Source organism: Molossus molossus, unplaced genomic scaffold (assembly GCF_014108415.1).
Source record: "Molossus molossus isolate mMolMol1 unplaced genomic scaffold, mMolMol1.p scaffold_m16_p_20, whole genome shotgun sequence".
In the NCBI taxonomy this organism is placed as follows: Eukaryota; Metazoa; Chordata; class Mammalia; order Chiroptera; family Molossidae; genus Molossus; species Molossus molossus.
This window is the reverse complement of record NW_023425356.1, coordinates 434684-450966: the sequence shown is the minus strand read 5'-3', so window position 1 is coordinate 450966 and position 16283 is coordinate 434684. Positions and strand designations below refer to the sequence as shown.

Here is a 16283-nt window from a genome sequence, read left to right as displayed (position 1 = left end):
TAAAGGCAGTGCAGCAGGCAGCTGATCCATGTTGTGCTCTCACATTGATGTTTCTCTTTTCCTCTCCCTTCCTCTCTCTCTAAAAATCAGTTTTGAAAATCTTTTTTAAAAGACTGGAACCTAAGACTGACCTGTTGTAAAGTTCTTATTTCCCACAGAGATTACAAATACATATATACTGTATACATATATACAGTATATATATATACAATACTCATAGAAGTTGAATCAATTTTTTTCTAGCACATAATCTAGTTTTTGCTGAGCCTTGAAATATAAGTCTATGAAATGAGTGCTTAGAACACTTAAATTTTACTTAGTAATTTTTTCCCAATCCTCCACATTTTTTTCCCCCATGTATCTTCAGAAAGAATGGGAGGGAGTCCCACACGATCCCCATAAGGGTGGGCCACGGATGATCCGGTAGTACCCTTGACCAGAATTGAATCCTGGACTCTTTGGTACGTAGGCCAATGCTCTAACTATTAAGCTAAGCCAGCCAGGGACTCCTTGTGCCTTTTTGAAATGTATTCTACTTACCTCCATCTAAAACATAGGAGATCAATCAATTTATTTTTGTGTCTAAGAAGACTGGAATTCAAATAAGAATAATCTAAATTTCACAGATACAATATCTTTATATTTTATTTAGTTGTTAATTTTATTCACAGATACAAATTTAGATTTATTCACAGAAATCTAAATTTCACAGATACAATATCTTCATATTTTATTTAGATTTAATGAAATTTATTCAACTTCTTTTAGTTATACTGTATATAGAGCAAGTCATGAGGTCTACACTGAGAGTTACCTGGAAGATGAGGACCAAGTGTTACAGACGACCAGAGAGTGGGGTTCCAGCATCATATCAATTGGAACTGGGGCTTCAACAGCTATTTTTAGAGTTGTTATCCAACCAGTTTTGAAAAATGAATAAAAGTATGATGTTCTTTCTCTGTCAATATTGGTGTTTGTTTGTCTCTGGCAGAACTCTCAAACACTGACTTGCAAAGTGCTTCCCCAAAAATTTATAGTGACTGACCACACGCCCAGTGGGAGAGGAGGGAGGACAGCTCCAAGCTCTGTCCTCAAGGCCACTGATTTTCCCAGCAAATTCTTCCTCTGGGGACTGAATCCTTAACTTTTTGTAAGACAAAAGAAATGACAATATGGGGACAAAATGCCTTATCAAAGAAAGTTTGCATTTTATGCTATGAAATCTAGACAAGGATAGATGAAAATAATGATAATAAAGCTGTTCATATTCACCAGATTGGAAGCAAAAAGAGAATTGGATTCTGTTGCCAATGAGAATGAAGGAAAGGGGTACTCAGATTTCTGGTGGAAACTCAGCCTTACAGGCTTTCTGAGGAAGGCATGGCTTCTGAAAAGCAAACATATTCCCAACTCACTGCTGTCCGTCTTGGGACTCTTTCCCACAGAAAGGAATCTAACATAATCTATAGTGACAAATGCACAATAATGTTTGATGTGGAAATGTAATAATGGCCAAAGAGGGGAAAAAATATAAGATCCTTTGGTAGGGCATTTACTAAATAATTAATATTCATAAAATAGGAAATATTTATTCCTCTAAAATAAGGAATTATAACTCTTACAGAGGGCTTGAAGATGTTTTCCTGAGGTATTGCTACCTGAAGGGGGGCAGCCTTGTGAGACTGAGCCCCTAACCTGAAGTCTGATGCTAACCCTGAATTAGTGTCACAGTTGAATTGAACTGTGGGACACCCAGTTGGTGTCAGATTTGGAGACCTGGAGGAAAACCCTCACACATTTGGTGTCAGAAGTGATGTGAGTAAAAACAGTTCAAACCCCTGAATGTTTTATCTTTGATGAAAATGGACATTAACTGGAGAGAGTGAAGCCCCAGAACTGTACGGAGCAAAAGGTTTGTCCACCAGGCTGGGCAGACAGCTAATCATACTGACACCGAGCGCAGTGGGAGGAGGAGGCGTTTCCTGTACAGTGTTACATAGTGAAGGGGCAGCTTGTGTTGGGAGAAAAAACCCCAACTCCCCACCCAGGGTTCTGGGTGGGTTATAAAGGTTTAGGGGTCAAGTTTTTTTGTTTTTTTTAAAAAATTTTTAATCCTCACCCGAGGACATTTTTCCATTTTTTGTACAGATAGAGTGGGAGGGAGAGAGAGAGAGAGAAAGAGAAACATCGATGTGAAAGGGACACATTGAGTGGCTGCCACCCGCACGACCAACCAGGGCCGGGGACAAACTGCAACCGAGGTACGTGCCCTTAGCGGGAACCGAACCCAGGTCTCTCCGGACCGCAGGTCGACGCTCTAACCGCTGAGCCAAACCGCCCAGGGCTAGGGGTCAAGTTTTAATTGGAGGACCTTGGAGCTGGCCATTTATGGTAAAGGGGCATCAGCTCCGGATCTTCCTGTACAGCAGACCCTTCCTTCTGAAAGTGTTCCACGTTCAGTCATGTCCTGGTCCTTGGGTGCCGTGGATGAGGAAAGAGACTTTGGATCCGTGTGCAGCTAGAGGTCAAAGTTCTCTCCTCAGAGAATCAGGCGGCAGGAACTGCAGTCGTGGGCTGTTGTCTCTGAAAAGCAACTCAGTACCTTGTAAAACAGGACAGGACCATCTTGAGCTAGTTCTGTGATTACAGAATTGGAATGGAAACGTTTGGGTGGTTTTAGATGACCCTGTACATCTAAATTCTCAAAATCCATGGCGACGCTCATGACAGAAGCAGATTCTCCTCTGTCTTCTGGAGCAGTCAGCTGAACAGATCTTGGCTGAAGCAATTACTTTGCAAGAGGATGACAGTTCATCTCACTTCCCACTCATGAAACCTCCCCACTACCTTCAGACCAAGGATCAGATCACAATGTGCCCTGGAGAAACAAGCAGCAGTGGAACCTTGGAGGAAAAGGCTTTCTTACTTACGTGATTGCTGAAGTTTGCCAATTTTTATTATTAGAAACTGAACAAATATGTATGGTAATGGTTCTGAGAGAGACAGACCATGGGGGAGGAGAATATTTTACACAAGGCTGGTTTTATCAATCTGGATTTATTAACAGAGATTTGGAGTTTGTGTTCTAGTTTGAGTAGCTGAGACCTTTTTAAAATTTGCTTAATTTTAAATTGGGGCTAAATGATGGGGTACAGTAAGTACATTTAAGATGCTAGAAATCTGCTAGCATGCAAATAGATTTATCTAAACAGCTGGATCACTTGCTTCATAAATGTGAGATGGCCAAGAGGACATTACATCTACCCTGGAATCAAGGGTTGTTTTTGAGAATTACATTGATGGTCCAGCTGCATCAGGCATGGCAAATGATGACTGCTTTGTGGTCATAGGTGCAGGTAAGGACCTAAGTGAGGCATTCTGGTGAATAAAAAGCTAATATATGTAATAAAAAAAAGAGAATTACTTTGATAACAATGAGGAGAGTGCCAGTGTCCTAGAAAAAGCTCCAATATCTGTTCTTTGTCATTTAAGGATGAAAGTGAGAGGCTGGCATTGAGATGAATTCTGAATTTCAGTGGGATGCATAGACTCTCACAGTGTTTGCAGTCTAGATGACAAGATGTCAGTCAGGTGGATCAGAGTGATGATAAGAACAGTTTGATCACACAGGTTGAAAACAGTAACCAGTTGATTTTAGGTCCTTAAGACTTAATTAATGGGCTGGTCACACAGGTCTTATTTGTTTTGTGAAACCTAGAAGACTCTAAGGCTGACAGAGAGCTGGTCTGAGTCATCATGATGGAGACTCATGGACACTCATCCATGTTCCCAGTGGCTTCAGTTCTTAGGCCCAGAACCCCTTGAATGATTGGAAGCTTTAACTCTTGAGGCTGAATATGCAATAATACCACGAACCCTACTGCCACTATTGCTCCCATATTTCTCCAGTGGGAGCTCCTGATGTTTACCTAAGCACCTGTACTTGGGAAAGGAATCCCTCTTTTCTAGGATTATTGGGTCCAAGCTCTAAACTAAACTTTTATCTCCCACAGAACTCGACTACTGATCAACCATTAAGTGTGGAGAGTTGTGCTGGTTTAATTATATTGTTCTTGTCCAAATTTATCTTATAGGGGCTCAGAGGGTCTGCAAGTCCAATATTCAGTATTTTCCCCTGATTCTGAGTGTGGGGACCACATGTACTCAACACCTGGAACAATCACCACATTGGTTCCATGATCCACGGAGCAACAGTCCTAATGGTAGGAAGGGCATTATCTGGGAACTGTGCATTATCAAAAGTGTAGTTATCCAAAATCAATACCAACTCCTGAGAGAATTCCAGAGGTCAGTTCTCCCATCAAAGACTTGAAAGATGTGTTGGACCTTGTTTACATTTTCTGTTTGGCCTGTGCATAAGACAAAGAAGTCAAGTGAATGAAATGGATTATTGTAAGCTTAACTAGGTGGCAATTTTAATTGCAACTGATCTTGCAGTTGTGGTCTTCTTTCTGTAAGAATTAATCCAACTTCTGGGTTCTGGCATGTACCTACTGATGTGTCTGTTTGTTCTAAAATCCATTTCATTGAGATATCAAAATCACAACTAAGCTACAGAACAAACATCCTTCAGAACCATCTGAAATTGAGCTGAATGAAAGTCCTACAACTACGAAATTATAAAATTAAAGAAGTGAGATCAAGACCGCAATTACGACTCAATTACAACTGAAGGGTGGACAGTCCATATGAGGGGTGCACCTCGAGGGCCCAGCTGGGGTGATCAGGGAGGCCACTGGACCCTACAGGACACCTACAACAATAGGCCACACTACAAAGTGTAAAAGACAGAGAAACTCTACCTAATACATAGAAACAAACACAGGGAGGCAGCCAAAATGAGGAAACAAAGAAACATGTCTCAAATGAAAGAACAGAACAAAACGCCAGGAAAAAAACAAAAAAAAAAACTAAACAAAATGGAGATAAGCAATCTACTAGATGCACAGTTCAAAACACTGGTTATAAGGATGCTCAATTAACTTAGTGAGAAGTTCAAGAAACGTAGTGAGAACTCCAAGGAACTGAGTGAGCACACCAACAACATAAAAAAGGACCAGTCAGAAATGAAGGATACACTAACTGAAATAAAGAATAATTTATAGGGAATCAATAGTAGAGCAGGTAAAGCCAAGAAGCAAACCATCTATTTGGAATATAAGAAAGCAAAAAACACCCAGCCAGAACAGGAAAAAGAAAAAGAATCTAAAAAAAATGAGAATAGTGTAAGGAGACTCTGGGACAACTTCAAGCGTACCAACATTTGCATCATAGGGGGAGGAGAGAGAGCAAGACACTAAAAACCTCAATTACATTGAAAACCCATTTGAAAACATAATGACAGAAAACTTTCCTAACTTGGTGAAGGAAACATACATACAAGTCCAGGAAGCACAGAGAGGCCCAAACAAGATGAACCCAAAGAGGCTCACACAAGATACATCATAATCAAAATGCAAAAGGTTAAAGACAAAGAGAGAACCTTAAAAATAGCAAGGGAAGATGACTTCCGGTCAAGATGGTGGCGTAGGTGAACGCGGTATTGCGTCCTCCCACAAGCACATCAAAGTTACAACTAAACTACAGAACAACCATCATTCAAAACCGCCTGAAATCAAGCTGAATGGAAGTCCTACAGCTACGGAATTAAAGCAGCAGCCGCAGCCAGACTGGTAGGAGGGGCCCGTGGCGGAGGGCTGGTCCCACACCCAAGCGTGGTGGATAAAAATCAGGAGGCTCCCGCAGCTGGGAAGGTCCTTCCTGAGGACTGAGGGGTCCCCGTCCCACACCAGGTGCCCTGCTCAGGGTTCCAGTGCCAGGAAGAGAATCCCCATAACTTCTGCTGGAAAAACCAGTGGGAACTGAGGCTCAGGGAAGTTGAAGCGGCTGGAGCCCCAGGCAGCTCCTTAAAGGGCCCGCGCACGGACTTATCGGACTCTCTCCCTCTAAGCTTGGAGGGGAGGCTGCTCCAGGGGTGCCAGAGACATACAGGGAAGAACTGAGCTGTTTGGCACTGGAGCGAGGGCTGGAGAGGGGGCTTTCTCCGGGACAAACATGCTGTAAGAGGCCTTTGTTCCTTTGGTGAGCCCTTCCCGGGGCGGCAGACAGTCGCCATATCTGGGACTCCAGCAACCTGGCTCACACTGGTAGCCCCGCCCTGCTGACTCCCTGAGGCCCCGCCCCACCCAACTTTCAAACCCACCCAAGTTGTTGCCACTTGCTTAACCATAGGATTGGCCTGTCTTGAACTTAGTGAGAACCTCAGTGAACTTAGGGAGGGCCTCAAGAGCATAAAAAAGGACCGGTTAGAAATCATGGATGCACAGTTAGAATTGAAGGAGGCATTAACTGAAATAAAAAATAATTTACACAGCTTCAATAATAGAGTATGTAAATCCAAGGAGCAAACCATCGATTTGGAATATAAGGAAGCAAAAAATGCCCAATCAGAACAGCAAAAAGAAAAAAGAATCCAAAGAAATGAGGATAGTGTAAGGAGCCTCTGGGTCAACTTCAAGCGTACCAACATTCACATCATGGGGGTGATAGAAGGAGGAGAGAGAGAACAAGAAATTGAAAACCTATTTGAAATAATGACAGAAAACTTCCCTAACTTGGTAAAGGAAACAGACATACATGTTCAGGAAGCACAGAGGGTCCCAAACAAGATGAACCCCAACAGGTCCACACCAAGACACATCATCATCAAAATGCGAAAGATTAAAGGCAAAGAGAATCTTAAAAGCAGCAAGAGAAAAGCAGATAGTTACCTACAAAAGAGCTCCCATCAAACTGTCAGCCGATTTCCCTAAAGAAACTTTGCAGGCCAGAAAGGAGTAGCAAGAGATATTCAAAGTGATGAAAAGCAACGACCTACAACCAAGATTACTCTATCCTGAAAAGCTATCATTTAGAATTGATGGATATATAGAGTTTCTCAGACAAGAAAAAGCTAAAGGAGTTCATCACCACCAAACCAGCATTATATGAAATGTTGAAGGATCTTCTTGAAGAAAAAGAAGATAAAAAATATGAACAATAAAAGGGCAATAAATACATATCTATTGATAATTGAATCTACAAACAAAATGAACAAGCAGAAACAGACTCTGATCACGCTGATCCCGGGATAGCCACCCTGTCCTGACCACAGAATCAGAGAGCCAGTTGCTAAACATTTCCAGCACACCACTGCTTGAAGGTCAGTCACTCTGGGAGACCTGAGATAGAGAGGAAGGGAGAGAGAGATAGAAACATTGATGAGAGAGAACACTGATTGGCCGCCTCTTGCATGCCCCTCACTGAGAATTGGGCCCACAGCCTGGGCATATTTCCTGACTGGGAATCGAACTGGCAATCTCTTGGTGCATGGGTTGACACTCACCACTGAGCCATACCGACTGGGCTATTTGACTTTTTGTAATTAAAAATATCATCATGATGAATAAAGAAAAAGTCTTGTATTCTTAAAAAAAAAAAAAAAAAAGACAGAAAGGAACTCATAGATACAGAGAACATTTTGTTAGTTGCCAGATGGGAGGGGGGTTGGGGAAATGAGTGAAAAAGGTGAAGGGATTAAGAAGTACAAATTGGTTGTTAGACTGACAAACCTTAAAGGGAAGGGGGGTGTGGGGGGGGTGTGGTGGGAAGAAATAAAACAAAGAACTTTTATGCATATATGCATAACCAATGGACACAGACAACAGTGTGGAAAAGGCAGGAGTGGGGCAGGAGCGGGGAGGAGGGGGTCAACGGGGGAAAAAGGAAGAATATCTGTAATACATTCATAAATAAAAATATGTTTAAAAAATAAAACAATAATTATGGTGTGTGTTTGTTTTTTTTTTTTTTAAATAAAGGATTGGGAGGGGATGGGAGTCTATTGTTGTGAAGGTTCACATTATATGGGAAGATGCACACCATTTGAAGATAGACTGTAATAATTTAGAGATGTAAATTGTAAGCCTTGAAGGGACCAAAAAAAATACAACAAAGAGCAGAGATAAAGTGGAATAATAAAAAATACTCAAACCAAAAGAAAATAGCAGGTGGGGTGAAAAAGGAACAAAGTTCAAATAGTACAAATGACAAGGTCATAAATTAAAATCCAACAGTATTAGTGATAATATAAAATATAAATTATCTAAGCCCTCCAGTTAAAGGTAGAGATTGTCAGGCTGTATATAAAATTACAAATATCTTAAAAGAAAAAGACTAGAAAAAGATATACCAGGCAAACACTAATCACCCCCAAGGTGGAGTGCCAAGTGAAGACAATTCCAGATCAAAGAATCTTACCAGAGAGAAAAAAACATTTCTTTGATAATAACAGAATCCATTAATGAAGGAAACTTAACTATCTTATCTGTTTGTTCCCAATAACAGGGCTTGAAAATACATGAGGCAACACCTGACAGTCCTGGAAGAAACAATAGACAGGTCTATAATAGTAGTTTTCAACACTCTCCTCTCAGAACTTATGAAAGTAGACAGAAGATCAGCAGGGAAGAAAAGACTTGAACAACACTTACAGCCAACTGGACCTCATTTACATTAATGAAACGCTTCCCCACCTACAGCAGAATATATATTCTTTACAAAGGTGTACATGACATTAACCAAAAGAGACCATGTACTAAGCCATAAAACAAATCTCAATAAATTTACAATCATGCCATGTTGTAAAAAAAAAGAAAAGCAGGTTTGAAAAATACAGTTAAAAAATGTGATGTACATCGAATCTTATGAATACATGTGATAAAAGTTCTACAGATAATCAGTTGTGTACTTTCACAAAAGCTACCCACATAAAAATTAGATGAAGTGGCAATAAAAGAAAATTTGTTTAAATATAATTGCATTTGATGGGAAAGATGACTGACAGCTTATCGACTTCATTTCCTTCTCTAACAACTTTCCATGATTTCAGAGTACAACCTATAAAGTCCTGTGGTAATGTCAGTTCTCACAATCACTGATAGCACTTGAATTGTATTATTTTATTTCACAGAAAAAAGCTTTCCACACCTGTAATATTTCCAACAGTTACCAATTTAATTGTATGTATAATGGATTAGGGGTAGGTTAGAGTATGAGTAAAAGTCGGGTGGCAAAAACAATTTAAAGATTGTTTCTGAAATGTCTTCTTTGGCTAAGAACTCCACATCCTTGGAGGACCTCATGAGGACCTCATCCCCTTCATTTCTCAGAGGAACTCATTATCTCAGGAAATTCTTGAAAGAAATAAAATTCTCCAGGTATTTCTCCCTAGTTTCTATTAGAAAATATTAGGCTGAGATGGTTGTGTAAGTTAATAATTTAGGTATAAGAAACAACTCTCAGGGGCCTCTAATTGTGCCAAGAAGTTTGTGGAATACAGAATTAATATTGACTAGTTTTGATTAATCTTCTACATATTTCAATATTTCTGTTGACAGAAAAGAAATCATTGTAGCCATTTGCTTACAAATTAATAAAGATTATATTATTATTTTTCTACTTATCTTCTATCTCCACCAATATAATTAGTGGTGTTAAGATGATAATATATGACTTTAATAACGTTTATATTTAAAACATAGCATTGGAGCCCTGGCCGGTTGGGCTCAGCGGTTAGAGCGTCGGCCTGCGGTCCTGAGAGACCCGGATTCGGTTCCCGCTAAGGGCATGTACCTCGGTTGCAGTTTGTCCCCGGCCCTAGTCAGTTGTGCGGGTGGCAGCCACTCGATGTGTCCCTTCACATCGATGTTTCTCTCTCTCTCTGTTCCTCTCTCTCCCTCCCACTCTACCTGAACAAAAAATGGAAAAATGTCCTCGGGTAAGGATAAAAAAAACAAAAAACAAACAAAAAAAACATAGCATTGGACATGGTAATGACCAGATACATCTTGTTTCTACTTGCAAAAGTATCTAGAAATGGCCACTGAAGTTAGTCATCCATAAAATATTAATAATAATGGTTATTCAAATTTAAATAATATTTTAAATGTACAAAACACATTTATATGTATTATATGTATTATCTCATGTGTATTGATCAAAATATGGTTATAGAAATGAAATGTGAAATTCATCTCCCTTAGAAATCTTCAGCAGGTAAATACAGAAAGTACAGTGATACCTCGGTTCTCGAACATAATTCGTTCCAGGAGGACGGTCGAGAACCGAATTGTTCGAGAACCGAAGCAATGAAACCAATAGGAAAGCGTGACTCCACAAAGCGTGACTCTCTCTCTGCACTCACACTGATGACGCAAGCAAGGCGCGCTGGGCCGAATGAACGCCATTCAGCTCAACTCGGCTCATCTCGGAAGTTCGAGTTTCAAATATTTGTTCGGATTCCGAGACAAGTTTCTCGAATCTCCTGGTCGAATACCGATTTGGTCGAAAACCGAGGCGTTCGAGAACCGAGGTTTCACTGTATGCTCCAAGATGGACTCCTCCTACCTTGCTCGCCTGGCACTGGAACAGACAGCAGTGATCTGAAGGAGCACAGTTTTTTGCCTTTCTTAAAAACCAAAACCTGTTCATTTATTCTAATTACAACTGAAGTCATTTGTCAGCAGATAGTAACTTTCTTGAGATAATCTTGATAATTTTACACCAGACTTGGCAAATTGAAATAAGATTATTTTAGTATTTTTGGACTCTTTTTTTTGTTTTTGTATTACTTTTAAACATCAAAGTATGTCTCTATTTTATCCACCTTCCTCTTGATATATGTTTTAAATAGAATATATTCAAGATAAGTTTTATTATTATGTAACTTAAACTTGCATAGAAAACTCATCTGACATAAATAAAATGGCAAAGGACTGTGACCAGCCCCTCTCTGCACTGTGTGCCCCAAGCAGGGGCAGAGAGCAGGAGTCAGGGAGGGACCCAGCACAGGCAGATCCTTGCACAGCCTTCATTGATTCTGGGCTCTGTTTGGAATGACGAGTGAGGCAGCCACTTTCTTTGCCTTAATGCTCAGTACTGACTCCTGGTCTTGAGGAGACCCAGTAAGGAGGGTTTGGTGCTCTCTCTCCAACTCTCTCTTGGGTGAATATGTAGTGTGTGTATGTTTTAGAATGAGTAATATTTTCTCTGAGACCTCACACTCTCCCAACCCTTGTTAGAGATAATGAGTTCAGGGAATTTAAAAAAGAACGTTTTACTCCACAGGGGAGGCAGAGAAGGAAGTGTCCAATCTTATATCAGCTCTGAAACTCATAGAAGTTCTTTCTTTTCAAACGTGAGTCCTTGGGACTCTGCTGTGTTCTGGTGCTGAGTGTCCATCAAAGACATCTTCCTTACTTGGGGTGGGAGGGGGCTGTGGGTGTCCAGGACCCTCAAGGGGAGTAACTGCTGTTTGCTCATCAACATCGTCTCTTCATCCACCCCAATTCAGCTGCTGGGGCCCATCGCCTCTTCATTTCTTTTTCCTTCTCACAGATTTCCTGAATGTCATCTTTCTTTTCTCCTTGTTTTCACTCTGGTCATCCCACTTGGACTCTCCAGTAAAGTCCCAAGAAAGAGGAAGAACTGTGGATATGGCATGTCTAAGGCTGCCATCAAATTTGGTAAGATAATAATCTTTTAGGAAGAAATGGGTCTCAGGCCTGTATCTAGTCATCTGGTTTTGGTTTTGGTTTTTAACCACATACTATAGGTGAGCAGTTAGACATATTATGCACTTTAACATTAGGCTTGATCAAGTTCTAAAGGTGGTGGTTAAATACCACTTATTCTATGAGAAATCTAGAGAGAGATTTTGAGCTCATTTAATGGAGTTCTTACCAAAATCATGAATTCGAAAACTAGTGGCATCTACTGAACTGAAAAACCTTAAGAATAAAATACTGACTATGGTCTTTGTTGCCAAAGAGGGTATTGACTAATGGGCTCTCAGCAACTGGGCTGCTCTGCGTTAACACTGGACATTGAACTCCGATGATAGTTCTGTGTTCCTCTGTCCTCGGTAATGTTGAGTAAAGACACTGCTGACTTCCTGGAGCTGCTCTGAGCATGAAATGGGGTAAATTATGTCAAATGGTTAATATTCATGCCTACTTCATGAGGTCCATAAACATTAGTCACATTAACATCAAAATGAGTTGTAATTCATAGTTATTTTTTATTTCATAATTTGAGATATTTTAAACATATGTAAATTTACAAAGACTAGTAGAAAAGGTGCACATATACTCCACTATTCAGAATTAATAGCTATTCCATATGGTCATACTTCCAGGTATTTTTAAAGAAATAGAACATTGTAGGTATAGAGAAAGTCCCATTCTCTGATTCAGTTTCCCCTCCAGAGACATTCACCATTATCAGTTTGGTGTCCACCCTCCCAGTTTATTTATATATACATACGTATTTTTTCTTAACCATTATATATAGGTGTCCCCCCAAAATGTATACATACTTTGAATATAAAGCCAGTGTTTATTAAAACAGATTTTAGTTTCAAAGTGTAATAGAATCTACAGACATTGTTTAATTGTTTTGTCAACACCTGTTTTCAAACTGATGTTTGTTCTGGTCCAGGCCCTGGTGATAACAGGAAGCAACGGAACCACAAACATCCAGAGTCCTCCCGTTTGGAACGTATGCATAGTCTCTTTCAATGGCTGCCTCACTTCTTTGACTATTGTCAGTTTTGTACTGTAAATTTTATCTTTTATGTTTCCCCATAAAAAAAAGTCCAGTGGATAAATTTTCTTTGTTCAAAGCTTATTTGGGCTTCACCCATTATTTCTAATCAGTTAAACCTGAAAATAAGTGAGATTTAAGAGAGTTATCAGCTGTTAAAGTGTGTATACTTTTGGGGGGCACCCTGTATATACTTTTTTTAAATGTCCACTTTGCAAGAAGTAGTGGGAAGTCCACAGTGCTGCCTTCATTACAAGTGTTGGTCCTCAGTTATCAAATCACTGGGTTGTCTATTCCCCCAGATATTATTACATTTGTCCATTACTACTGGAGATGCTTGTTGCAGCCTCTTGTGGGAGGACTTTGACAATCCTATAATTTCCCAAAAGTGTCAGTTTTAAGGTACAAGATCTTAGTTAGAATTGTTGTGGGGGAACACATACCACAACGTGATTTAGTTACGGCAAAGCATTCTTAGAGCGGTGGGACCCTATTCTGTGCCCCAGTCACCTGAGAGATATAATACATTCCCTTTTAATAACAGTCACAATTCTATTTCTTCTTTATAACTGCATAAAAATATATCAGAATGAGACTGTGTCCTTGGTTAACTTACATTATACAGTATACTCCCAAGACATAAAAACACTGCCCAATAATTGAAAGTGTAAAATGTCATAAAGATTAAAAATTCTTTCATTTCTGTGGATTTATAAAAGATACTTACATAAAATAATCCATGTTATTTTCCTGGAAGTGGAGTTTTTTTTGTGTGTGTGTGAGAATAAATGTGAATAAGAGGAAAGGCTATTAAAAGAACACTGAATATTAGTTCCATTGGGATTGAGTTCTGGCAATCATTTTATTTCTATCTTTCTCATCTTTATAGAAAAGCATTCTCAACTTCATAAAAGTCACCCAACCCCAGGGTTATAATACACCATGTGGATATAAAACACAATTTCATCAGAGGTTTAGGACAGAACTGGGCAGAGGGCATGGTAGGGTCATGGAGGGAGGGGTGCTCCAATAAAGAGAATGGATGGACTCAAGGTGCAGCTATAACAGAAATGAGGTCATCTTCTTCCTAAGATTTCACTTGGTCACTTTTATCCTTGACTTGGATATGACTCTGGGTTTCCCAGTGTTGATGAGACATTGTTTGGAATGAGATTTCAGCTAACAGCAAGCCGGGTACTCTGACTTGGAGACACAAGCCACCAGTCCTATCCATGGGTTACATATTACTAGAAGATGTGGTGCTCCTTTTTTTGTTTTTTCAAAAAGTGGACAATTTTGCATGTTTATTCCTTATAAAATAATTAGTTTTTGAAAATAAGTTTTTACATCCCGCCAATCTGACAAAAATGATGCAAAAGGTTGGTAAAACTCCCAAATACTGTGCTCCTCAGACCCAACAATGACTTATGCCAATTGAAATTCTGGGTGGGACATACAGCATTTCCAAGAACATTTCCATGGTACCATTTTACCAGCCACCCATTGTGAGGGAGTATATCTAGACTTTTCACAGATATTCATCTTTCTCCTAACAGGTAATATGTGGTCACAGATGATGGAAAAGGACAATCTAAGTTCTTCTGAAGGCTTCATCCTGGTGGGCTTCTCTGACCGTCCCCACCTGGAGCTGGTCTTGTTTGTGGTTGTCCTCATTTTTTATCTGGTGACTCTTCTTGGCAACATGACCATTATCTTGCTTTCAGTTCTGGACTCTCGGCTGCACACACCTATGTATTTCTTTTTGGCCAACCTCTCATTCCTAGACATGTGTTTCACCACAGGCTCCATCCCTCAGATGCTCTACAACCTGTGGGGCTCAGATAAGACCATCAGCTACCTGGGTTGTGCCACCCAGCTCTACTTTGTCCTGGCTCTGGGTGGGGTGGAGTGTGTCCTCCTGGCTGTCATGGCCTATGACCGCTATGCTGCCGTCTGCAAACCGCTGCACTACATGGTCATCATGCACCCACGGCTCTGTGGGAAGCTGGCTTCCGTGGCATGGTTCAGTGGCTTTGGCAATTCTCTCATAATGGCACCCCAGACGTTGATGCTGCCCCGCTGTGGACTCAGGCGGGTGGACCACTTTCTCTGTGAGATGCCTGCACTAATCGGCATGGCCTGTGTTGATACCATGTCCCTGGAGGCACTGGCATTTGTTTTGGCAATCTTTATCATTCTGGCACCACTCATCCTCATCCTTATCTCTTATGGGTACATTGCACAAGCCGTGCTTAGGATCAAGTCTGCTGCTGGGAGAAAGAAAGCCTTCAATACCTGCAGCGCCCATCTAATTGTTGTCTCTCTCTTCTATGGCACAATCATATACATGTACCTCCAGCCAGCAAACACTTATTCCAAGGACCAGGGAAAGTTCCTTACTCTTTTATACACAATTGTCACTCCCAGTGTTAACCCTCTTATATACACACTGAGAAACAAAGATGTCAAAGAGGCCATGAAGAAGGTGCTAGGGAAGGGGGGTGCAGGTATATAGTAAAAAGTGATTACATTTTGGGATTCTCTTTTGACCTATCTTCTGTATGTACTGTTAGACCTAACAAGTAAAGGAATACTCTGACGTTACAAACTGACAAACTGAAGAGACACTTAATGAGATGGGGAATTTTGTGGGTTAGCTAGGTTGAGAAAATGCAATGTTCCTGAGTTGACAATTATTTGAATTCCTCTCAAGTCCCTCTAAGTCAAGCTTTGCTCACTAGGAGGGCTCCAATCCTGTACCAAATAGTGAGCTCTGCTTGCAAATACCAGTCATAAATGTAGACACCAGGCATTTTTGTACTTATGCCAGCTCTCATCACAATGATTTGTACCTAGTAGGCCTTCAACATATATGAAAATAAAACACTTAGAAGTACTGAAGTACTTCTTCTCTGTAGAAAGTTCAAATGTACTTATTTTATAAGTGCCAAATGCCTGGATGAAAGACAAAATAAATTGTTCGATTATCTAGCGCTCAGTACCTCCAACACTGCCACACAGGTCCTTTACGTGGGTCACGCATATTTTGAATCCTTCATGTAATTGAGTTTAATGATATGTATGTTTGACTTTCTGAGACAGTAGAAAATGAAGAAGAAAGATGAACAGCAAGACCATGAGGCATTTGCTTTCCATAAAAGGAAGAATTTATTGCTTATATTCAATACCTAATAATTAATTAATGACAAAGAAAGCTAAAGGGCCTTCTTGCTTAAAACGTTTGAAGGTTGTTCATCTCTGCTTTTCCCATATGTTATCAGGATGATCTTGGACAGAGGCAGAGAAGAATAAAATGAACTCTGGGGAGCTGTTGGAGTCTTTACAATTGGGTGACATTGGCCTCTTCACATCTAGCTTAGTGACTGCAGCCCTTCCCCAGTCACAACAGAAAGTGATGTAAATGGTTTGTGTCACATAGATGAGTCTTAAAGGCAGCCACTTTTCTTCAGATCTGAAATATTGTCAGTTGGATGAACCATCTCATAACCTGGGAAAACATAGATTACATTAAAATTTCTGCAAGTGAATAAGGGTTCCAAAATTTGGGATTATTGTGAGCAGCATCAGTAGGAACTGGATAAAAAATGAACTTTAGTAAT

At 40.2% G+C, this 16283-nt stretch overlaps 1 protein-coding gene across 1 annotated transcript; it reads left to right on the top strand.

Annotated features, from left to right (window-relative positions):
• The first annotated feature begins 14224 nt into the window (after positions 1-14224).
• Positions 14225-15178, top strand: LOC118637155 (putative olfactory receptor 2W6). Its single transcript, XM_036272351.1, has one exon. It carries the CDS (start codon positions 14225-14227, stop codon positions 15176-15178), a length of 954 nt encoding a protein of 317 aa, XP_036128244.1.
• Positions 15179-16283: the final 1105 nt, after the last annotated feature.